This window comes from Pleurodeles waltl, chromosome 1_1 (genome assembly GCF_031143425.1).
Source record: "Pleurodeles waltl isolate 20211129_DDA chromosome 1_1, aPleWal1.hap1.20221129, whole genome shotgun sequence".
Lineage (NCBI taxonomy): Eukaryota > Metazoa > Chordata > Amphibia > Caudata > Salamandridae > Pleurodeles > Pleurodeles waltl.
Window position 1 is genome coordinate 447,983,389 of NC_090436.1, and position 24,019 is coordinate 448,007,407.

At 46.4% G+C, this 24,019-nt stretch overlaps 1 protein-coding gene across 4 annotated transcripts in view; it reads right to left on the minus strand.

Annotated features, from left to right (window-relative positions):
• SSBP2 (single stranded DNA binding protein 2) overlaps positions 1 to 23,419 on the minus strand; it is a 919,192-nt gene extending 895,773 nt beyond the window's left edge. For all 4 annotated transcript variants that reach the window (XM_069224652.1, XM_069224643.1, XM_069224635.1 and 1 more), the window contains exon 1: positions 23,306 to 23,419. In XM_069224652.1, coding sequence (XP_069080753.1) covers positions 23,306 to 23,367 — 62 coding nt within the window. In that variant the 5' untranslated portion in view covers positions 23,368 to 23,419. The remainder of the gene's footprint in view (positions 1 to 23,305) is intronic.
• Positions 23,420 to 24,019: the final 600 nt, after the last annotated feature.

The following is a 24,019-nucleotide window of genomic DNA, read 5'->3' on the forward strand; positions in this document are numbered from 1 at the left end:
GAATGGTGAGGAAAGGCAAAGAATGCTGAAAAAGTGATGGATTGTTCAAGGTGAAAAGCTGCCACTACTTTAAACAGTGTCACTTTGTACGAAAAAAAAGGAGGTATATGGTGGTTGCACCAAGGGAGTTTGAAGTTTGCTTACTTGACGAGCCTAGGTCACTGCAACCAGAAACACAGTCATCATACTCAGGAGAAATAATGAACTGACGTACAAGGGTTCAAATGAAGTGAAGCAGATGGAGACCAAATTAAGATCCTACAGTAGCATCACAAAGGGTTTTGGAGGAAGTAAATGGAACAAACCTTTAAAAGAAATCTTATCACAATGGGTGATTTTAAGTGGAATTGTTTGTCAGGCAAACGCAAGAAGGCCAAAAGGTAACCTTTAACAGTAGCCAATGCAAGTTTTCTGCTGGGACAGAGACAGAAAGAACAATAAGACATTCAACAATGTGTCCTGCAATGGATCAGTATTGCAAATGCCACTTCAGGCTACAAACTAGTCCCAGAGCCTGTCATAGTCAGACTTAGTAGAAGGACACCTGGCAGGTAGGACTGACATCAATAATTTTGGGAGGATGTCAGAATACAATCAAATGCCAACAGCAATCTCCATGCAAGAGGTGCAGATTGTGCAGGTTCAGATTCAGGAATCTCCAAAAGCATTAACTTGATTGGAAGACAGATGCTCATGCATCCGGGTAGTGGTCTCTCCTCACCCAGTACAGAACCACTAGGATGACCTCTGTCCAGTTCCTGACCTTTTTCATAAATAGGGGCAGGAGAGGTAGCAGCAGAAAGGCATACAGAAGACCAGTGCTCCACTCAATCTGGAATGCATCTTCAAGAGACAGCAGCTCCATCGCACAAACATTTTGACACTGCACATTGTCCACGGTGGCAAATAAATATAACCAGGGTTCCTTCCTTTGCTGGAAGATGCCCTGTGTAACATCAGAGTTTAATCACCAATCATGATCAGTCAGATGTCGCTAGTCGATCTTGTCCACCGTGGCATTCAAAGATCCAGCCATGTGGTTCATGGACAGGGAAATTAACTGTTGCTCCAGCCAGATCCAGAGGCAAAGGATCTCCTGGCACAAGCCTCAGGACCCATCCCTGCTCCACTTGTTGCAGTATCACCTGTCAGTCCTGTTGTTCATGAGAACTTGAACCAGTCTCCCTTTGATGGATGGTAGGAAGGCCTTCAGCACCAGCCGAGCGGAGCTAACTCCAACAGGTTGATGTGGAGACCATCTCTGCCAGGGACCTTTGATCTCCACCTCTCCAAGATCACCTCAACGTCCCACCGGTGATACATCTGTCACTACTGTAACCCTCAGTGGGACAGGCAGAAGGTCTGTCGCTTGTCCAATTGCAATTGAGCCTCCACTGCAAGTCTTTTTGCAGTCTCCTTTGCATAGAATAAGATAGGTTCCCCTTGTGCTGGGCCCCCAGAGACTTCAGGGTCTACTGCAGAGCCTGCATATTCCACCTATGACTAGCATAATGCAGAATGCCAAGAGGCCCAGAAGCCTCAGAGCCAGTCTCACCGACATCCAGGACCAAGGCTGAAAAATTGGGATCATAAGCCAAATGTGCTGGGCTTGTTGTGGTAGAGGAACCTGAAAGTGCACTGTATCCACAATGGCACCAATGAAAGGGAACCCCTGCAAAGGAGTTAGATGTGACTACAGCACGTTGATGGTGTACCTAAACGATGTTAGGAGGCTTGTCATCCTGTTGAGGTGGTATATGACTGTGTGGCAAAACTGGCTTCAGCAGCCAGTCGTCGCAGTATCCCTGGCCGACAAAAAGTGTGTTAAGAGCAGTGCCATCATTTCTGTGAACACCCGAGGTGCACTGGTGAGGCCAAAGGGAAGCATGGCAAATCGAAAATGTTCCTGGCCCACTCTGAACCACAAGTAGTGTCTGTGGGACTGTTGTAATGGTACATGAAAGTAGATGCCCTGCAAGTCCAAAGCCACCATTCAGCCATCTGGGTCCAGGGGGACCAAACATTGGTCTGTGTGAGCATACTGAATTTGTACCTCCGCAAGAAGGCATTGAGAGGGTGGATAGCTAAAATAGGGTGAAACGCTCCATCCTTCAACACAAAAAAAACAGCCAGTTTCGATTTCCTGGGGCAGAACCCTCTCTATGGCTCCTTTGGCCAAGAGACCTTCTGCATATCTTGGAGCAGGACGGAGAAGTGAGCATCTGAAAGATGCTCTGATGTAGGTGGAAGGTGTGGTAGGTCTAAAAGGAACGGAAGGGAATAACATTGGACTATCTTTTGCCACACAGGGAGAAAATGTCTGATCCCCTCTCCTGCAGGGGAGGTGTGTGCTAACAAGGGCAAACTAAAGCAGTCTAGAGGTGGACACTGGAGGAGCGGGGAACTTGGAAGTCTGCTGCCCTTGATTGTCTGAGCACGGACTACTTGAGTTTGAGCACATTGTCCTTTTTGCCGGAAAAGTGTCCATTAAAGACGTTTGTATGTCTCCAGAGAGACTTGTAGATCGCATCCAAGTGTGCCGTGGAGGCACATTAGTGACGAATCCCTGCCCAAGCAGTAAGTAGTGTCCAGCCCCGGTATTAAACTTTGCGGCGTCATAACCATCCTGGATGATTTGAGCCAAATGGGCCCAACATGCCGCAGCAGTGCCAAGTAACCATTCACTACTTCAACTTGCACATCAAGGTATGGGTACATCTCATATCTTTATAGTGACACTCAGCCATCTGAAACACAACCTGTTGTTTCTCAAAGTCAGTGGCCCAACTCTCCTCAGCAACTGTGCAATTGGAGTCATATTCTGCCAACTTATCTGGCTATGAGAAGCTATCTCAACACCTGTGTCATAACATCAAGCACACTGCTGATGGTCACGGTTTGCAACACTTTCAAAGGCAGTAGGGCTGTCTTTTTCTCAAAGAACAAGAACATTGCTTCGGAGCATGTTTAGCACCTACAAACATACAGTACTGTTATATGTGGCTTGATGCGGCTCGGCAGGAGTATAATTAGACTACAGATTGACTGTGCAAGTCTTTGGTATCCCCACAAATTCAGTGGAGCCAAATTCTTAAATTAACATAGCTTAGCTTTTTTATAGCTTGGTTTGTGCTGTACAAACAAAATATACATATCACATGGTGAGAAATGAGCCTGATAATCAATAGGCTCACTGGTGAACCACTAGGACTTCACTTGTGTGACATTAACAGAAAAAAATAACCTTTAGGGCTCTGGCAGCAAAGCCGGAATAATGGACTGAATGGGAGTGACCAAAGTATTATCAGAATTCTTCTCATTCCACTTAGCTGATATGGGTCCTGGCTAACAAATGTCAACCTTCCTGTAATTTTGAGAACCTGTTTTGATTTATAGGGTTCTCAACCATATAAAATAATCCGTATATTTGTGGTACCCTTAGAAGTGAATGCTTGAATATTAAATATTTCATACAGGCTAATCTAATAGAATACAAGCTCAAAGATATTGGCATTTTAAAAAGAATGTAAGGAGTTCTCGTAATATAGAGTTGCTCAAGTAATTATTGGTTTCAAATGATATTATGCCTTACTGAATTAAGTCAGACTTGTAAACTTTAACATTTAAACAGAATGTGCTGAATACATATCTCAATGGACCAACAGACAGCCTTGGACTGCCTATGTGAATGACATACATAAGGTTAACGAGGTAACCTTTCCAGCTACACAAAGCTTGGTAAGGGGCACAGTCAGAGCTTTGGCTGTGAGCTACAGTGCATACGGACACGTATAGACATATGGGTTTACAGATCTTTCCCAACTGCATTATGTAGATCGTCATAAAAAGGTTTCCGGTAAACATTTTAGGGAGGGGTATGGCCTGATTCACAATGAGTGAGACACACTTCAGTGGGGCTTTGGGGTAATCTTCCCTCCTGCATCCACGGATCCTCCAAAGTTTTGAAAAAGTGATTCCTTACCAGCAGCCCACCCTCTTGATCTGACTGGCATTGGCTGTTGCTGAACCAGAGGGTGCACTAATACATCTGATGGCAGTCAATTATGTTGCAGGGCCAGTGCCAGCTGGAGATCCAAGATGGCACCCTCAAAGAGGAGGGTCGTGGGGCTGAATTGAGATCATGCAGCTATAAGATATGTGGGGATCTGTGGAGGGACCTCTAACCCGCTTTTAGGGCCTAGAGCTCGCTCCCCACGTGCGCAGCTCCACCAAGCTGTGCCATGTCCCTCACCCTGCGCACGCTGCTGTTGCATGTTTGAGGCCCTCCACCACCCGCAGGCACCAGTCTGCGCCTCATCCTTGGTGTCTAGTGGGCTGCTCTGGTAAGCGTTTTTAGACTTATGCTTATTTCTGTGTTTTTCTTTTTCATTTGTATTGTGACTTATTTTTCACAGTTTTTGACTTGTTCTGTGCCTGATTTTGCCCCTTGTGTGCTCCGTTGCCGGCTCTCCTTGAGCCGGTTCTGCCTTCTGCCTTCCCGCCGCTGCGTCCCTGCGGCCCCGCCCCCCTTGCAACCCCATTCGCTCTTCCCTCCCGCCTCCCAGCTGCTCCTCCCTCCCACCTCCCCTTCTTAATGGCAGCTGCACGCAGCGGGCGCGCCAGAGGCAAGCCCGTCTGCGGCTGTCCGCACCTGGACCGCACCTAGCGCCAGTCCCCCTGGCCCACGGGGCCCCCGCACCACCAGACGCCACTACACAGCCAGTGACCTTCACGCTCTCAACCCAGGACGCTCCCCCGCCTTCTTCCAGGCCACGCCGAAGCACACAAAAGGAGCCTTCTCCTGCAGAGATTGCAACTTCACCTGCACCCTAACCACCAAGCACCGACACAGACCCGCAGACAACAATCTCAGCTGCATCCTGCTCAACACCCGCTCCGTCCACAAACACGCAATCGAACTCTGGGACCTACTGACCTCATCATCACCTGATGTCGCATTCCTCACCGAAACCTGAATGAACACGGCCTCGGAACCAGACATAGCCATAGCCATACCTGAAGGCTACAAGATCACTAGAAGAGACCACACCAACAAACCAGGAGGAGGTATCGCCATAATCCACAAAAGCACCATCAGAGTCTCCACCAGCTCCCACGACACCCTCAACTCCGCCGAGCACCTCCATTTCAAAATCCACATCAACAACACCAACCTCAGAGAAACACTGGTCTACAGACCCCCGGGCTCCCGACCTCACTTCTGCGACGCCATCACCAGACATCATCAGCGCCCAAGCCCTCGCCTCAACCGACTACATCCTCCTCGGCGACCTGAACTTCCACCTAGAAAACAACAACGACATCAACACCACCAACCTACTCGACAACCTCGCCAACCTCGGCCTTAAGCAACTCATCATGTCGCCCACCCACACCGCAGGACACACACTCGATCTCATCTTCTCATCCAGCAACCACGTCTCCTCCAGCCACACCACTGAACTCCACTGGACCGACCACTGCTGCATCCATTTCTCCTTCCAGAAGCCGGTCGATCACCACCTCACCACTCAACCCCCCCCCCAACGCTACTGGAACAGAATCTCAACAGAACAGCTGATCTCCACTCTCGACCAGGCACCTCCTCCTAGGACCCGGGACCCCAACGCAGCCGCCACCGGCCTACATCAATGGATAGACAACTGCGCCAACACCCTCACGCCACTCAAACAGCCCTCGGACATCCACCACAGATCCAAGGCCAGCTGGTTCATCCCTGACCTACAGGCCTCCATACGGGAATGCCGAAGAATGGAGAAGATCTGGTGCCGTGAACCTACCGAATCCAACCAAATCCAACCACACCGCCCTCAAGACTGCCATCCGCAAACATCACCAGCTGATCCGCACCACCAAAAGAACTTAATACAAAAGCCGCATAGACAACAACGCTCACAACAATAGAGAGCTCTTTGGTATCATTAAAGAACTTTCCAACCCCAGACCCTGCTCCAGTGAACCCACACCATCACAGGAACTCTGCAACTCCCTCGCCACCCATTTCCTGTGAAAGATCGAAGACATCCACAACAGCTTCAAACCCCAGACCCACCAGCCATCCATAGACAACCACGAACCTAACACACCAAGCAACACCAACGTCTTATGCGCCTGGACCCACGTCAACAACAAAGACACCATCAACACCATGGCCTCCATCCACTCCGGCTCCCCCTCGGACCCGTGCCCGCACCATCATCGCCCCCACCTCTGCGCCATCAACAGCTCCTTCGAAACAGCCTCCTTCCTGGAGAGCTGGAAACACGCCGAGGTCAACTCCCTGTTGAAGAAGCCCAAAGCGGACCCAGATGACCCCAAGAACTACCGGCCCATCTCCCTCCTCCCCTTCCCAGTGAAGGTCACTGAGAAAATCATGAACAGCCAACTATCCCGCTTTCTGGAAGACAGCAAAGCGCAAAGAGCTCAATACCTCCAACGCACTATGCAGGAACCACAGCCAAACTACAAACGAAAATGCAACGCATCCAAAACGCCTCCGCCCGACTCATCCTCGACGTCCCACGCCACGACCACATCTCTGCCCACCTCAGAGAACTATCTGATCTTCAGAGCATATATGATTATTGTAGCTCACGCTGTAGTTTCTCTTACTCATAATTTTCCCTGATTGAGCTACTAGCATTCTTTAGGGAACCCCTTTATTGTTTCTCACTTACCTCAGAGAACTACACTGGCAACCCGTATCGAAGAGGATTACCTTCAAACTCCTCACCCATGCACACAAAGCCCTCCACAACACAGGCCCGAACTACCTCAACGACAGACTCACCTTCCACACCCCCACCCGCCAGCTCCACTCCGCCAGCCTCGCCCTTGCCTCCGTCCCCCACATTCGCCGCACCAACACCGGAGGAAGATCCTTTTCTCACCTCGCCGCCAAGACCTGGAACTCCCTACCACTGCACCTACACCAGACCCAGGACCTCCTGACTTTCAGGAAATGCCTCAAGACATGGCTATTCGACCAGTAGCTTCCCTCCCCTGTGCCTTGAGACCCTGACGGGTGAGTAGCGTGCCTTATAAATTACCTTGATTGATTGATTGGGCTCTCAAACAGGATTGGTGCTTTCAATGAACAGTCAGGGATTGTTCTGCCACCCCTGAAGCACCTTATTGTTTCTTTGTGCGTGGTTGTACTAGGTGGCAGCGGCTGGCTGGGCCTAGCCTTATTTGGCTCTCACAGCACCCCCTTCTAGCAGCAAGTGTAGCCTGGGACGCAACAGAGTTGCTGCCTTCCCCGTGGGGGGAGCAATGAGAGATGAGGAAGAGCAACACTTATTTGCAGAGGGAATGACTCATCGTGTAAGAAGGAGGGCCTTGCTGAGGATTATCTATGTGTCATCAGCGGATACACAGCGACTCAAAATTGAGCCAATACTAGTCTGTTGCGTTCCCAATTTCTGCAGGAGTTAGTGGCATTTCTAATAGGTGCCTCTGTTCTTTTGTCAAGTTGGTTACTGAAATCCAGTGCAAGTAGGTCATTACATTTACTGTGTCGAGCAAGAAAGGAGGCATGCAATTCAGTATAGTATGTAGCAAATATCTGGTTTGTATCTTTTTGTGTGTAGCAAATATCACCAGTGGTAGAGCCAATGAGGCAAATGGGTCTTCTGTCAACCATGCCAGCAGTTGCCCAGCCCTGTCCTAGTCACAGTGTTGTTCTTCCAGGTAGTCCTTATAACTGATTCCCCTCAGTCTCTCTACCGATATGTTATAGTTTTTCTTTTTTTGCTTAACAATTATTCATTGGTATGTGTGATCAACCACAGTGTGTAGTTCCAGCCATAGCAGGTCTGTTTCGAATTCTTTAATTTATTGACCAACTGTGAGCGTAACCACATAGCTAGTTTGCCAAAATATCCTGTGGATAACCCAGGCCAAAATATTCTGTGACTTAGTCCTGGTGGAATCCCCTTGCAGGGGCATTATCTATATGTGTTCAAATTTACCTTTCAGACGTTGAAGGGGCAATATTGATTGATTAGTGACTACAATGAAACAATCACTTTCATTTTGGTGCAGACGTCCTCTTTCACACTGGGCTGAGGAGCAATAAGTTGATATTGTCTAGACTGCTTTATCTTTTTTTGGGAAAGCCTGTGATAGTAAAAGGACTGTTCTTTAAGAGACTGCAGAGTCTACAATCTGGGCTGTTATGGGGGAATGTACACAGACGACTAGCAACAGGGAAGGATATGCATAATCTGGCTGGTAAGGGCCTAGGAAAACCCAACTTTGAAACTTCTGGCAGCTCAGTGGCTATGGTCAATGCACTGGACAGATGAGGGGATTGATGCAGAGAGAGCAGAGATTAGTGTCAACAAAGGTGGGTACCTATTTAAGGGAATAAAGTTGCTACTAGGGCCAGCTTTAGGGCGGTATGACCAGTTCAGCTGAACTGGGTTCTGACCTGGAAGGGAGGCACTGACCTTGGTGGGGGAGAGAGGGCTGTGTTTAGCAATAACTTAAGATTCAAAAACACCTGTTGCAGTGTTCCTTGGGGGTCCAGCTTTCAGGCAGCAATAAAAAGGTCAAGATAATGTGCGACTATTGTTCCTGCTAGAACAGATCAGAGTATTGTCTAGTGGCAGTCTAGGCTCTGCATAAAGTATAGTAGAGGGTTAATATGCCTACTGCAAAGAATAGATACATATTTTATGTGGACAGCTGAGTGGACTATTAAAGCCAGCCTTTACCAATGCTTTAAAGCAAACAGCTGTGGCCTGTCCATAGGGGCTGGGGGACTACGCCCCCTCACCTATTGCCCATCAAGAAGTGTGTCTGTCAGGCTAAGCAAAGGTCATCCTGACAGATACTCTTTATTTTCGGGTTAGGCAGCCAGGAGCTAGATATGTGCTAAATACGCAGGCTCCTGGCTGCCTGCGCTTCTTTGCTGGGCTAAGGATGTCACAGCTACTGTGGGCATGACCTCCTCCGCTCAGCAAATGTCCTTGTGGCCCTCCCCCTAATGACGAGGGGGAGCGTTACTGATTGCCTCAGTCCTGGGCACATCAGATTTAAGCCATGAAGTGCACAAGGCCGAGTGTCAATCAGTGACAACTCGTCACTGGGGTAAGCAACTCTCACAGACACCATCCCACACTGAGATGAATTGGGACTGCTGCCTTCACCCATTGGCTGACCAGGGTGAGGTCAGCAGTCCCAACCCTCCTGGGATCTCAGAGCCAGAGCTGCAGGTAGGTGATTTTTTTTTTTATTAATGTTTGATGCATGCGGGAATGTATATTAGGGGTGGGCTCTGTGTGCGAGTTCTGCCCCCTTCCCTGCAAAAATGACTGACCGCTACTGAAAACAAACAAAATGTATGTCAGAGAGGTGCTATGGAGAGATAATGGGCACTTTCGCCAGGTGGTGGTGTGGGATATGAGCAGGAGGTCAAAGGGGGGTGGGGGGAGTTTGGCACCAAAAAAAGACTGTCACACTGGGTGCCACCAGTGCTAAAGCCAGCCCTGCATGCAACCTTGAAATTCTCCACTTCACAACCCACAGTACTTTGGACAGCATATTATTGCTGGACTAAGTATCTGCAGCGGGTGGATTCAACTCTTTTATACACTATTGAAATACTGCTGTGCTGCCTGCCTCGATTTAAGAATATCATGAAGCCATATGGTAAGACAACATAACTGGAGGCAGGAATAACCACTGTTGGGGACTTGTACTCTAGGGAAACTTTCCATTCATTTAAAACCCTTGTAGAGCAGTATAGATAGACAGTGGGGCAGTTTATACCATATAGTGTGTTAATAAAAGCAGGAAAATAGGTTTTGAGGAGAAGATAACAAACCTCCTCACTCTGAAATCCTATTTGTATTCTTGACAGATTGGACATACAGACATGGAGTAGCTACATTATGCTCACAATTTTTCCCACTCCCACCCCGCCCACCCTGAACACAAACATTTTAACACTAGAGGGGAGATGGGATGACAAGCAAGATAGGAAGAATACTTTAAGTACTTAAAGACAGGGAATGGCAAAGAATCTTGGCATACAGTAAAACAGTAACAAGAACACTCAGATTTACATTCACACAATTCAATTATTTACACCAAATGTATTAGTCCCTTAGTAGGATTGCCCATATGTATAACACATGTGTCTGATGCTTGTACTCATTGCCAGATAACACAAATGACTTTTCCACATGGTACGGGAGAAGAAGAAATACAGGCACTGATAATCAAAGTCTCTGGTGAGCTTAATTCTGTGGTATGATTACTGGAAGAGTACATATGTCAAAACATACTAAACAAGTATTTAAGTTCATAGACGTAGCTTTGGTGATTGCTAGCAGAAACATACTGTTGAATTGGAAGACCAACAAGGAACCAAACACCGAAGCACAGTTGTAGCACAGACAGAAGTGTTGTAGAGCGGAACTGGCAACTCTCCTGAAAAACTGTAGACAAGGGACTGCTTGTACAGCCTGAGATAATTGGGACACAATAGTACTGGCACTACTGGTCAAGATGGATGAATGCCCAGTGTTATTTACCTGAACACGTTCTACTGTTAAACTGGTTTCATTTCAGAGGTAAGCATCAACATGCTAGGCTACATAAACAATTAGGTATAACCCTATGCCGAAGCCTTCTTGTTATCTAATTCCTTATTCTCTCATGTGGAAAACAACTAAAGAGATACATTTTAATAGAACATAGCTTAGAGGGAACACAGGAATGAGGACATTGCTCCTGTTATTTAAAAACACAATACAGTGCCAGATTCTGACTAGAGTAGATCAAGGGATGCCAACCATTTATGTAATAATAGCTACTTGTATTCAATGAAAATCATCCTGAGCTACTAATATGATTAGAGTTTTAATCGTGATCATGTCAGACAAGATTATATTAGTGGCCACCCAATGCAAAATTGTCTGCAGTGATCCTCTCAGAGCATCGGGCAGCACTGCCAGTAATAATGTAAAAAAAAAGGCTTTATCCATTTGGAATGCCTCTACATGGATAATACAGAACAGCCATAGTTGCAATGCCCCTGTCACCAAGGTAATAATAGGAGTAATAAGACTCCTCAATGCTACATCATTTATCACTCAAATATCAAATTGAAATACATTTTCCAACTTCAACCATTTTTCTCCAAACACCAGCTTATAAATTCTGAAAGTACAAACATTTTCATCTCAAATCCACACCCATTTTAATTTTGAATACACATATTAATTCAACAAAGCAAAAGCATCAAATTTAATAGCCTGGTGTAATGCTATGTGCGTTTGACCGCCGACTCCATCTTGACCACTAACTCCATTTTGTGCTTAGCTTCAGATGCCGTCACAGCGTGGGGCGGAGGGTTTTTTCCACACCAACCTTGTTTGCTCTCTTCTCACCAGCACAGGGTTGCACCATGTTACAACACAACATGGGGGATATGGAAGGTAGATGTGATAAGAGAGCCTCAGCCTGGGAATGTTTTCATCAAGGAAAAGTACAGCTCCTCTGTCTCTGGAATGTGCATTGGGGCAGGGCCCGTTCTTTTGTGTGTTTTCGACGCAAACCAAGTACAGCCAGCGCTTGCATTTCATAACCGAAGGGAGGAGGAGATTGCTAGAATCTTCCTCTTGAGTTTGTTTAAGGTTTATAAAGGTGAGGAATCTTGGCACTGAGGTAGAAGAAGCTTGCCTGAATGAGGACACATGGTTCAGGGAACAAATCCCATGTTGGGAAGACCTCCTGCCTCAGCCATCCAGGGTTCCTCGGCTTGATGCTAGCAAGGATGAAGAATTCAAACCCCAATGGTGATGCGTTTTAATTCTTAATTATCTAGCTTGACTATGCATATATATATTTTCACTGCATATATTCATTGTTGATGTATTTTGCATTTTTGGATTTTCGGTCCGTCATTGTTTAACTGCTGTGAGTATTTTGGCATGTACACGTGTTTCACTGCATTCAAGTTAAATGCTTATGTTCATATTTCCGTCTGCTTTTATTTGACATCTGGGAAGCGCGTTAATAAATTCATTACTCAGACTAAGAGTGCTGCATTCTTTGGCATTGTAGAGCAACACACCTGGACTGCACAAAGGAGAGATACTTGGAGGTGGCTGGAGAGCTAGCAGTAGCTCACAAACTACTTGTTTGAGAAGCAGGGAGTGGAAAGTGGAAAGCATGTGGAGTGTGGTCTGAAGGGCTTCGATTCAATATCCATACTCTGTTACAGAGCAAGACAAGATGAAAAATGACAGAGGCTCTTGTCATGCAGTTGGAGGTTTTGCTAATATCTGAACGTACCAAAATATGCTGGCAGAGGACTAGGTCCAATTGCATCACTGCCAGTCAATTACTACATAAGGAATACAGATTCATTGGCATAGTTGTAAAATGTATTTCTTTATTCAAGATAAGTTTGAATTGGAGCAACTTGGTTTGTAGTTTCTTTCTAGTGGTGTCCCTTATAACACTGATTATTGATTGGTCTGCTCAAGTGTGCAAGGCTCAAATGTGTTGTCCTGTACAGGACCCCAGTGAACCATACTAATCATTCCATCATACATAAAGGGTAAGGACCCTTACCCACATAGACACATGGCAAGGTGTGGAAGCATTTATTAAATGTGTCTTTTGACACAATCCATTATTTCTGTATGGCTGCTGTAGAGTTTGAGCAGCTTAAACATCTCTGGACTCACCACCTCTAGATAATTCAGTGAAAGACAACTCTGCTTTACCTCCATTTCACCACTGATAAAAACAAACATTGTTACTGTCATCATCAGAAAGTTTACATGATTTCACAATAGTGTTCATTCATTTTTATAAACCAGTAATTTCTGGAATATGACCTTAAAGTTTCCTGCTTATTTGCTCAGGGCAACTGTTTTGGCACAGAATGGAAAGAATGAAAGCAGAACTGTGGCTCTAGAATTAAGGGATTCCACCCAAATGCAAAACTTATTTTTGGCCTAAATAGCGTGTCCTTAATTCCACATTGAAACCTCAGGCCAGGACAGCTTTAAGATGTCGAAAAAACGTGTCCAAGACATTTAAAGTACAGATGGATGGAAGTCTAAATTAAGGGGAAAAGAAGTATTAGACATTCGAAGGGTTTCTTTTAAACACTGAAGAGGATGATGTATGAAAGGAGTTTGAGGATATGCCAAAGGGAGAAGGGAGAATCAAAGGCAGGATCAGCTAGGAAACCAAAATCAGCCATGGCAAAAATGTTCACACCAACACCATACTGCAGGATGCCACCACTAAAACGGGGCCTTGGGCCTTGAAGACTGGGTCTTTGGAATCCATCCAGCTCTGAAAGCAACCCCCATTCTAAAGTCCACCAGAAAATTCCAGAGTGTTAAAATAGCCAAGTGCAGCCCTGATCAATGGGCACTGAAACATTTTCACTTTTTATCACCTTGTTATTTGAACAGTTTCATGGCTTTGCTAGATGATGTTCTGAAAGACTGCAAGCAGTCTAGAAATACTGTGTGGTCTACTTTCTAGGGTGCCACTGGAATGTTGAGTAACAGTAAGATGGTGATGATTCTCTTATCTCAAAAACAGAGAGGCATGAAAGAAAATTAGAAGTGTTGTTTCTAAAACATGTCCTAGTCGCTCGCCTGCAAATGGGAGTCAAATACATTTTGTTTGTCTAAACAGGCCTGAAAAGGTTAAACTACTGATTTCGAGATGTTTTCTGTGGTGGAGAAAAAGGTAATGGCATTATTGACGTTCAGCATTAAAGGAAAAGAGGATCAAGTGTTAAATGTGTGGATGCTGGTAGAGCATCTGAACACATTTATATCAGGCCCTTGCACCTGAAAGGTAATTACATGATTTGAGGACAAGTATTTTTTTGCAGTCTTCGATGACTTCATATGTTAATGAGGAGGAGTGTGGCTCTAGGAGGTGTAAGATTTTATTTATTTTTTTAAACTCGGGTAAAAGTGAAATAACTCTCATGCCAGTAGCTAGGAAGTCAGTGGTGGTTCCAGGTGGGCTAGAAATGATTCTGTGTGAGAAGAGAATGCCTTTTCTAGTCTGCTCTAATTTCAATGCAAATGACTGTGAAGGGTAGTTAATGTACTCTTAAAACAATACCATATAAGATTTCATTGTGATTCGGTACTGTATCAAGATGAGCCGCAATAGCCACTTGGAACCCATATCAAAACACAGATATTTTTAATGCAGTACTCCTGCTAGTGTCCATTTTAAGCATAAATTGTTGAAAGCCTTAGGTCATGGACCCTACACCAATCCTGCAAGGCATACCAGTCACCTTTGATACAATACACTAATTAGTTCTATTAGGTTACCTCACCTACATATCATGAGAGGGACAGTCTTCGCATTCATTGGTTTGTTCATAAACAGTATCACACCAAATCTAAATCTCCAATAAATGGAGTCCACCATGTTGGGTAAACTAAAGATCCATGCTACCTTCCATTAGACAGAATCGTGTGTATCATTATAGACACCCTATGTAATTCAAAACTAATAAGTAAAGTTGCAAATGTATGCACATGACACACACACATTCCTCAGATTCAGTGAAAGACCGGCAGACTAATAAATTGTAAACAACTGCTTCTCCAAGGTTCATTATTGAATCAGCACAGTATTCAAAGTAGAATACCACACATTCAGGATTTGCTATAAATTGCGACAAATCATTACTGTTCCCATTGGAAGACAGATAGAGATACCCAATTCACACTGCCACTCCAATTAGAGCGAACCAAATATAAATATTTGGGGATTTGGATAACCCACTACACGGACAAATACTATGAGGCTAATTTGGCACCACAGCTGCAGCGCCTTGAACAAGAGGTGGGATACTGGCAATCGATGCCACTTTCCTTGCTAGGGAAGGCAGCGATCTTTAAAAAGATAGCACTTCTTAAGGCTGTTTTATATATTACAGAACACACCATACAGAGTACCCAAGATGTTCTTCAATAAGGTAGATAACTTGACACAAACTTGATATGGGCAGAAGGTCAGCCAAGGATCTCTTTGAAAACACTACAAAGATCCAAATTTGAAGGGGGTATAGCACTACCTAATGTAAGAAAGTATTATGAAACAGCACAGGCGAGCGTGGTGAATGAGTGGGCATACACAGAGGGGGAATAAGCCTAAGTTTTGGAGGCTGAGAGCAGGGATGGGAACACACATCTATATCCATGCACTGCATGGTGCATTCCCTCCCCTCCCCCCACCCCCGCACCCTGCACACAAGCCCGGAGACCCTCAGGGTGATAGAAAGCTAGAGGAAACTCACAAAAGAAAGGGGCTGGCATAATAAACTAACTCCAAGGACCCTATTATAAGAGGGCACTATGCTGAAAGAGGTTTCTTCATTGCGGGGGTTCAAAGGATAGGACGTCCCAGGATTATCCACAATGGTGGATGTGTGGGACGCTTAACGGGATGGTCCCCTTCTCACACCTCTGGAAAGAATACCAGATGGGCATCACACAACGTCTTAAATATGGCCAACTATCCCACTCTGTTAGAAATGACGTTTCTGGTTGGCTGGGGTATGCACCTAAACCAGGCAGAACCCACCACTCTAGTAAGGGCGAGGGATCCCTGCTCACCCCCTTGGTAGTTTGGCATGAGCAATCAGGCTTAACCCAGAGGTCATTTGTAAAACGTTTGCACAACATACACAACACACGTGACACAATAAATACACCACAAAGGAAACACAAGTAATATAAAAATAAACTGTATTGCATAAAACATATAGATTACTAGTATCCTGCAACACCAGTTGTAGTCAGGTTGTCATCATCACCAAGAATGCACTTGTCAGATTAACCATGATAAGGTATCATCATGAATACACACAGGAGGGAAACCTTTCCCAATGGCATAAACCATAAAACAACATCAACAACATGAGTGCACATAAGAGTAAGCAGTCCCATCTGGCACACCCCAGGCACCAAAAATGCATATGTCAAAGTACCCATATCAGAACAGCCAAGAACTTGTCATGGAAGCACCTTCTACACGGAGACGGCAGCGCATCTGCGTTTCCTATATAAGGTATGGGGTAAACCACAGAGGCTCAGCAGGGACAGGGCCTCTGTCAAGGGTTTCTCTATTGCCTTGCGAGCCATGTTCGAGATGCCTCTCTGGACAAGTATACCCAACCTGGGGGTGTCAAGCCCCCCCAACTTCTCTTTGAAGTTTGTGGGTGACTTGCGCTCCTTTTTTTGGGAGGGGGCAGGGGGGAGGAGGGAGGAAGAGAGTTTCTCGGTGAAGACAGATCTCCCCAGGTCTGCATAAGAGCCCTGGTGCTCCTATTATGGAAATACGGTACGTCCTTACTCTGAGCGGGAACGGAACCTCCGTTGATGGTTTCTCTCCGTTCTGCATGGGACTAGTGACCACAAGAACCGCCCCAGCAGTAGGGGAAGTCCTCCAGGCCTCCTTTGGTTGGAAGCAGCCCAGCTCCCCCTCAGCTCTCTTTCTACCGGGAGAGCAGGCAAGGAAGCAATTCAGCCTGCGCTGAGGTCTCGTTGAACCAGCATTCCACACCCACTGCAAGGCTGCAGGGAGGTCGGTGGTCACCCAGGCGGCGTGGAGGTACCCCTCCGGCGGGGCGCCATGAGCCGAGGAATATTTTTGGCAGAAAACGTCAGCCGCCCGCATCCTCACAATGCGGCTTGCTGGCTTCTGCACCAGTGTGGCCAAGGATGGCCTCATGGGCCCTTTGCAGTTGACCTGGGCTGCGGCGGTGATCAGTCCTTCCATGACACAACACCCAGTACTACTGCTACTTGAAGCACCTTGTAATTCGGGCTCCAGCGGCAGGAATAAGTCCCTGCTTGTGTCCTGGGGCACCACAGGGAGCGCGCTCATCCACACAATGTACACGGCTCCTCGCAACTCCTCCCATGTCAGGGCGGGGGGGCACACAGGGTGACACAGGCGATTCCTCGTGCCCAAACCGGCAAGGATTGCAGCAAAAGTGCTTTTCACGCACTACGGTAACAGAACCAAAAGGAAATGAGGCACTCACAAGATGCAGAGTTCTAGGGCCGAGGCACACAGTGAGCCAGGCAGTTGCAAGACAATATTAACCCCGTGCCATCCCCCGGAAGAACACTGGTAGGGAAAACACAAGACAGGAGGCCAGCACAGCTAAGTAGGTGGCGGTTCCTCTGGGCAGCCCAACAGTGTAGAGGGAACCCCAAAGTCAGGGAGCAGCTGGCAGCAGGTCAACATGCAGAAAAACAATCCAGATGAGTCCTTTAGTCTACCCAGCAAATACGAGGCAGCAGGCCAACACATGAAGAACAGTCCAGATGATTCCTTTCCGCAGTCAGGCACCTCTGGCAGAGGTTTGGTCCCCAGTCCAAAAAGAGCTCTAAAAATGTGGAGCACAACCCCCTGTACTTATACTCATTTTGTGCAGCCTCCACAAAAGGCGGGAGAAGGGGATACAACCAGCACTAACTAGTTCCAGGGATATCCCCGTTCTCCTCCAGCACTGGCTCCAGACATCAGTGGGGGGAAAACAAGCCCTTTGTGTAAGGCCAGGGCACAGCCTTTACAGATGCAAGGCTGTGCCCTGGCCTCACACTTCTCCCAGCCCAGGAAAACCATTCAATATGCAGATGCATTTGTGCGACACCTTCACCCTTCCTGTGAACAGGCTGTCTGAAAATTATGCTCAAAGCCCAGCTGTCACTCTGCCCCAGACGTGGAATGAAGGCAAGCTGCAAAACACCAGAGTCATAAGCACGGAGAAATGCTCACTTTCTAAAAGACCATTTCTATAATGGTAATGAAAAATCCACTACACCAGTAAGCATCATTTCTCAGTACCATTACAACCATACTAATCATGCCTACCCACCCCTCATAGATCAGACAATACCACTTAAACAGATGTTAGGGTATTTAGTCCTATGAGATGTTAGGGTATTTAGTTCTATGAGAGAGGCAGCACTCACAGTAGTGAGAATCCAAATAGGCTGTTTGACACTACTAGGACATGTAGTACATGAAGACATCTGTCCTAACATTTACATACACAGCACCCTGCCCTAGGGCTAGGTAGGGCCTACCTTGGGGGTGACATATGTATTAAAAGGGAAGTTCCAGGCCTGGCAAGTAAATTTAGATGCCAGGTCCCTGTGACAGTAAACTGTGCACGCAGGCCCTGCGGTAGCAGGCCTGAGACAGGTTTGAAATGCTACTTCTGAGGGTGGCACAAGCTGCACTGCAGGCCCATAGTAGCATTTAATTTACAGGCCAGAGTATAGGGATATCACTGTATAGGGACTTACAGGTAAATTAAATGTGCCAATCAGGTGTAAGCCAATCATACCAAGTTTAGAAGGGAGAGCAAATGCCCTTTAGCACTGATCAACAGTGGTAAAGTCCTCAGAGTCCTAACGTCAACAAAAAGGTCATGAAAAAATAGGAGGAGGAAGACAAAATGTTTGGAGCTGACCCAGTCAGAAGGGCCAGGTCCAACACACGCCCTTAAAAAGAGTATTTCACCAGATGAGGAGACAAAGGAAGACTCCCCACTAGAAGTCAGGGAGAGTGGAGACAAAACTAGTATCCCAGACATATGGCATGGTAATACGAAATACACCCCTCAATGGATAAACTACAGAACAGATGGGCAATAGATGTAGGAGACCTAGATGAAGGCGACTGGAGTAAATCCCCATTGCAAGGGGCTACAAAAAGTAAGCTTTCAACTGATACAGCTCAAAATACTACACCTAACTGAGGGATGCGGAAGGTGTGACTGGATGTTATAAGTTTAAGTTTAGGAAAAGTTGGGAGTTATAGATTGACATATGATGTAAATATTACTGTGAGGGATGACAAAATTTCAATAAAAGTATATATTTTTTTTAAAAACCCACTTGCCTTCTCATTTGTGAGACGCAGTTAGTCTCCCCTCTGTCCACGTCCTTTTCCCGGCAGCACACAGGCTCCCAACCAATCATGAAGCTGCTGTCAGCAGCATGACAGCAGTGTCGTGATTGGTCTGAGTGGCCTGCTTTGGCACTCAGATTGGGAGTGGGAGCCTGTGCATAGTCTCCACTCAGCTGTGAAATACAGCCAGGTAGAGAACATACAAAGTGCACATGTCTGTTTGGCTGACCCAACATGGCCGGCCAAACAGATATGCGCACTTCATGGAGCACATACGCCTCCTCCAGCCATCCTCCAGCTCTCTCCAGCCCAGCCCCACCTCGTCCCCTTACTCCCAGGAAAAATAAAATGATAATAACATGGTGCTATTCTCATTTCATTTTTCCTTTTACTAAAATCCAGTGGGGCGACGCCCCTTCGCCTTACGAAGGAGTCGCAGCTGCCCTGAACACATCCAAACATCAACAGTATACAGCAACCTAGCACTACTGACGGAAAGTACAAAGAACAACAGGTATCTGTGAGGAAGGCTATTCACAGAGGTCCTAGGACAGCTATACCTACTACAGCCACACTGGCCAAATATATATAGCGTTGGAGAATTGTTCTCTTGCACGCGTTCCATCAACTACTTAGCCTATGTATGCAATATTTTACCCTCTGACGATCAGACGAACGTTTAGCCTCACATTGATGTTGACAATTTGGAAATGGAGCTGAACACTTGCCTCACTCTGCCATCTGCCAGCCCTTCCTTTAATTTCACAGATTGAGTCAGTCAGCGAGCTCGCCTGCAGCCTCACCTGTACGTTTGTTATGAAAAATGGCTTATATAACCCACCCTCTAAAATCCTCGGAGGCAGCGTTTGCCAAGACCCCACTTCTAGTGCGGAACCAAGAGCCTCTGGACAGCAGAGATCACGCCTTGCATAACAAAACAATCCCATTTCTTACTACGTTTCTCTGCTGTGCCAGGGAGGAGGCTGAGCGGCAGTCCTGGGAAACAGCAGACCTGCCCTCTGACGCCATCTCTACCTCTCCTCCCTCTGCCCCGAGGAGCTCAAAGGTCACAGCTCACAGACGCAGTTGCTCAACTCCCAGTCAGAGAAAGACAGGCTCGTCACGGGTAGTTTGCCAACACCAGGGAACATGCAGCAGTGTGGTGTCGTATGCCCTAGTAATCTATGTTAAAAAACGGAGGGATATACATCAAAAAAGTACAAAAATTAAATGGAGCCGTGATTTATTTAAGTTCTCACAATAAATTTGGAGTTTGGTTAAGAATTACAGTACACAATTTTAACATTTCTGAGGTGGTTTGGGATGTGCATTTTCCATAAAAAATATTACAACAGAGATGCAGGGTCTTCCTATATTCCCGTACAATAAAACTGTTAAACTAACCTTTGAAACATGACCTGATGTACAAAAAAATTACCAAATAGTTAGTTAATTTGTGCCAATAAGCCCACGTGTTGCTTCATATGCTAATATAACGTAGTTGCTTATCAAAGAAACGTACTGGAGGCAGTATCAGGTATCTTTTTTTGGCTGAGCCCTACACCCCCCTAAAGTCCCTCCATAGTCAACTAAGGATTGCCTCCCACAGATTCAAGGCTACCGCGTGATTTTGAAGCGGCCCCATGTCATGGTTGACACCCGTAGAACAGCCTTGGCTCTGGCATCAGCAACACGTTGCATGCTGGCATGTGTCACTTTCGCTATAAAAGCATGGTCGATTGGTTCCAACATGCCAAGTGCTGTTGCCCATCAAACTGGGGAACTGTATAGGTAGCATAAATCACATTAGGGATTAATAGGGGCGATTCCAGTACATGAATGTAAGAGCCCCCCAAATAGTGTACCTCTTCTCGGACTGAAGACGCTGCTTTCCAGTGTCCTTTCCTGTCCTGGGAGACAGGGTTCAGGAGCCTTGCTTCATGAGAGCTACAAAAACATAAATAACTTCTAAAAAAGAAGGTGGGCTGATTATTGCAATTCACTAAGAGTTCTCAAGTGACCATCATTTCGGAGGGTGAGGTCGATAAATTTAATAGAAAGGACAATTGGTGTCTCCTCAAGATATCAGTCCGGTCCAATGCTTTATGATACTCAGGTTTGGATGAACAGTTTAATGTCAGTGAAACATTGGCACATTACTTTTAAGACCTAGTGCTGCACTGAATGCATCGAATATCTGCTCAAGAAAAGCAGCAGACCCAAAATACATATTTCAAAGGAATCTGGAAAAAATGCATGGTCTTTAACGAGAAGACATAAGTCAAGCTTAAGATAAAATAGGCCAGAGGACTACCCAATAAGATTAGGGAGTTGCCCAAACGTTCCATCTCTGACGTGGAATTCAATATTTTTAATTCCACGTGCAAGAGAGGAATGTATTCTCCACAGCACACTGCATATCTTTTTAAGGGATTTCACCTGCTAATCAGCAAAGAAACAGTGGAATGCCAATTCTTAAATATCGCTGTTAGCATTTAAATGCTTTCATGTGTTACAGGCTAGGTCATACTTTATATTAAACCCGGAAGAAACGCAGGAGTGCAAAACGTTCTCAAAATTAGTGTATTCTTCTCAATTTTTTACCCATGGGCCATCCAAGCCGGCTGTATCCACGTACACCCCCATTCACTTTAGCAGAAACAGCATCATTGATCATAAAAAATAAATATAAATGTTGCTCCATTTTCCCGATGTCATACGAAATTATCCCACGTGCTGTATAAAACAAACAAAAAATATGCATACCATCATACAGTACACATGCTGCTAGGTTAGTACACTGTATGGGACGTTTTTGTAGGCTCAAAGGAAGTGTCATGCCCAAGGACTAGATAAAGTCTGCATAGTAACATCTTCCCAGATGCAGTCAAGAGAACAGACTAAACCACCAATAAAAACACACCTAACAACTGTTGTTTAGTACCGATAAGTTATTCATTATTGAGATCGAGACCAGCTACTTTAAAGAAAGCTGCTAAAGCAAATAGCAGTGGGAAAATATAGCATATGTGGATGGCAGAAGAAAAAACACAGTAACAGTGCTAGAAAGTAGATGTGGTGGAATGCAACAGACATTTCTCAAGTTTCCCAAGCATGTGCACTGAGTCCAGTCCAGATTTGTTCTCACTTTCATTCTGGTGCTTGTAGTTCAAATGTTATAATATTGTATTAAAAAGGACACAACTCGCGAGAATGGAACATAAAAACCCTAACTGAATGAGGTAATCTCTCGCGCACCTGGAAAGACTCTTTATGTGCCATACTGTTCAGGATTTAACACATAATTCATCCCTAGTGTGGTCAAGTTAACAATGCTGATTGTTGTCACCACGAGAACCCATTTTAAAAAAAAATATATATATATTACAAAGGGGAAATATCACAACTCTACAATGCAATCCACCGAACAGAATACATCGACACAAAGAAAACGTTGCCGAAATATTTGCACAACTTCAAATGTCAATATTGCACAGGTGTGCACTCGTGGGAGCGTGCAGAAGAGCTGGCAGAAGGAAGCGCCATGGGAGCTGTGTGTCTGGAGGTGTAACGGGTCTCACTCAGACTTCATGTCATAAAGAATAAGTCAAAAGATTCATGGAGAACAGGTCCCCAGAGTAAGAGTGAGCGTGTAACCTGCCTGGACAGGTCGCTTAAGAGAACAAGTAGTGAGAGAAAATAAGGCAGGGACCGGGCTGAAAGGTCAAAACACCACCAGAATCAGGACAGCATCAACAGAGCTTCAGTTTCAAACTAGCAGTTTCAGTGGCACCGTACAGGAGAACGGAAGCAGGTGGGTCAGGGCTACCTGCTACAGGTTCAGGTCTCGAGGTAGAAAACATGCCGGGAAACGTAAGCAGGATGAGAGCTGTGGGGTCAGGGCACTGTCAGGGCAGGAAACTGGGCCTGAAGCAGGTCTCAGATCTCCCGGGTGGAGGGTCAGGGTTCGGCGGACCTGGGCTCGTTAATGGTTATGGCTGGAGGCAGAGGAGGGCGAGGGTCAGGATAAGGGAACGGCCATGGTCCAGGCAGGGTCAGAGCTGGCGCCCTGACAAGACTCCGGACCTTGGCCATAATGGTGATGGAGCAATGACAAGGCTGATACAGGGTTCTGGTGCCAATGTTGGGGCAGGTGCGGGCAGAGCATTAGGGTTACTGTCGGGGCAGGGGCAGACGCGGTCAGGATCTCAGTGAGGTGCGCAGTTGAAGCTCCGTGTGCTACACTGCTCCCCTAGCTCTGGTAAGCCGCACATTCGCCGCATCCCAGGGGCGCAGTATTAACAATGCCAGCACGCAGAGAGCCGCCCTCCCACCCTGCACTCACTTCTCGCGGGCCTGGCTGTCGGACGGCACGCCGCTGCTGGGACTCTTGCCTTTGCCGTACATGCTGCCAGAGCTCTAACTGTCACGCACCTGTCAACCGATCACAGCCACTCCGGTACAACCCCTGTCACCATGGCGATAAGCCACCGCCTTGGTGCTCCTATTGGCCAATGTATCTTCCGGGTCATCCCACTACCTACTTGACTGACAGGAGAGGGTAGGGTGGGCTGGAAAGAAGCACAACAAGGAAGCCTCCTCCCCCTGTCGGTACCCTTCCCTCCCCTTGAGCCCAGCCCCTCCCAGCCCTCAGTAGCTCCCCTCCCTCAACACAAGGGGGAGTTTGAAACTATCCTAGGAGGATTTTAAACAACTGGCTGTTCTGTGAGGAGGACGCCTCCCCCTCCGCTTAGAAGCGCTGCCAGGCAGGAGAGCGAAGGCTAAAGCCAGGACTGGATCTTAGACAGTTGTGTAGTCATAGACATGCCGAGCGTTGCTCAGGCAGCCCAACAGGAGGCAGCTGGAAAGCGGGACGTCAGAAACAGGTTACCTTACGGGTCACTGGGCAGACCATTTTTAAGTGGTGCAGCATACGCATTTAAGAGGTGTAGCCACAATTTAACATCTCTCGAAATGGAGGCTACTCCTGTACACAAAGTGATACGGCGTTGCTACATTTTACTCGAGGGTAACGGCTGAAACTGTACATTCAATTTTT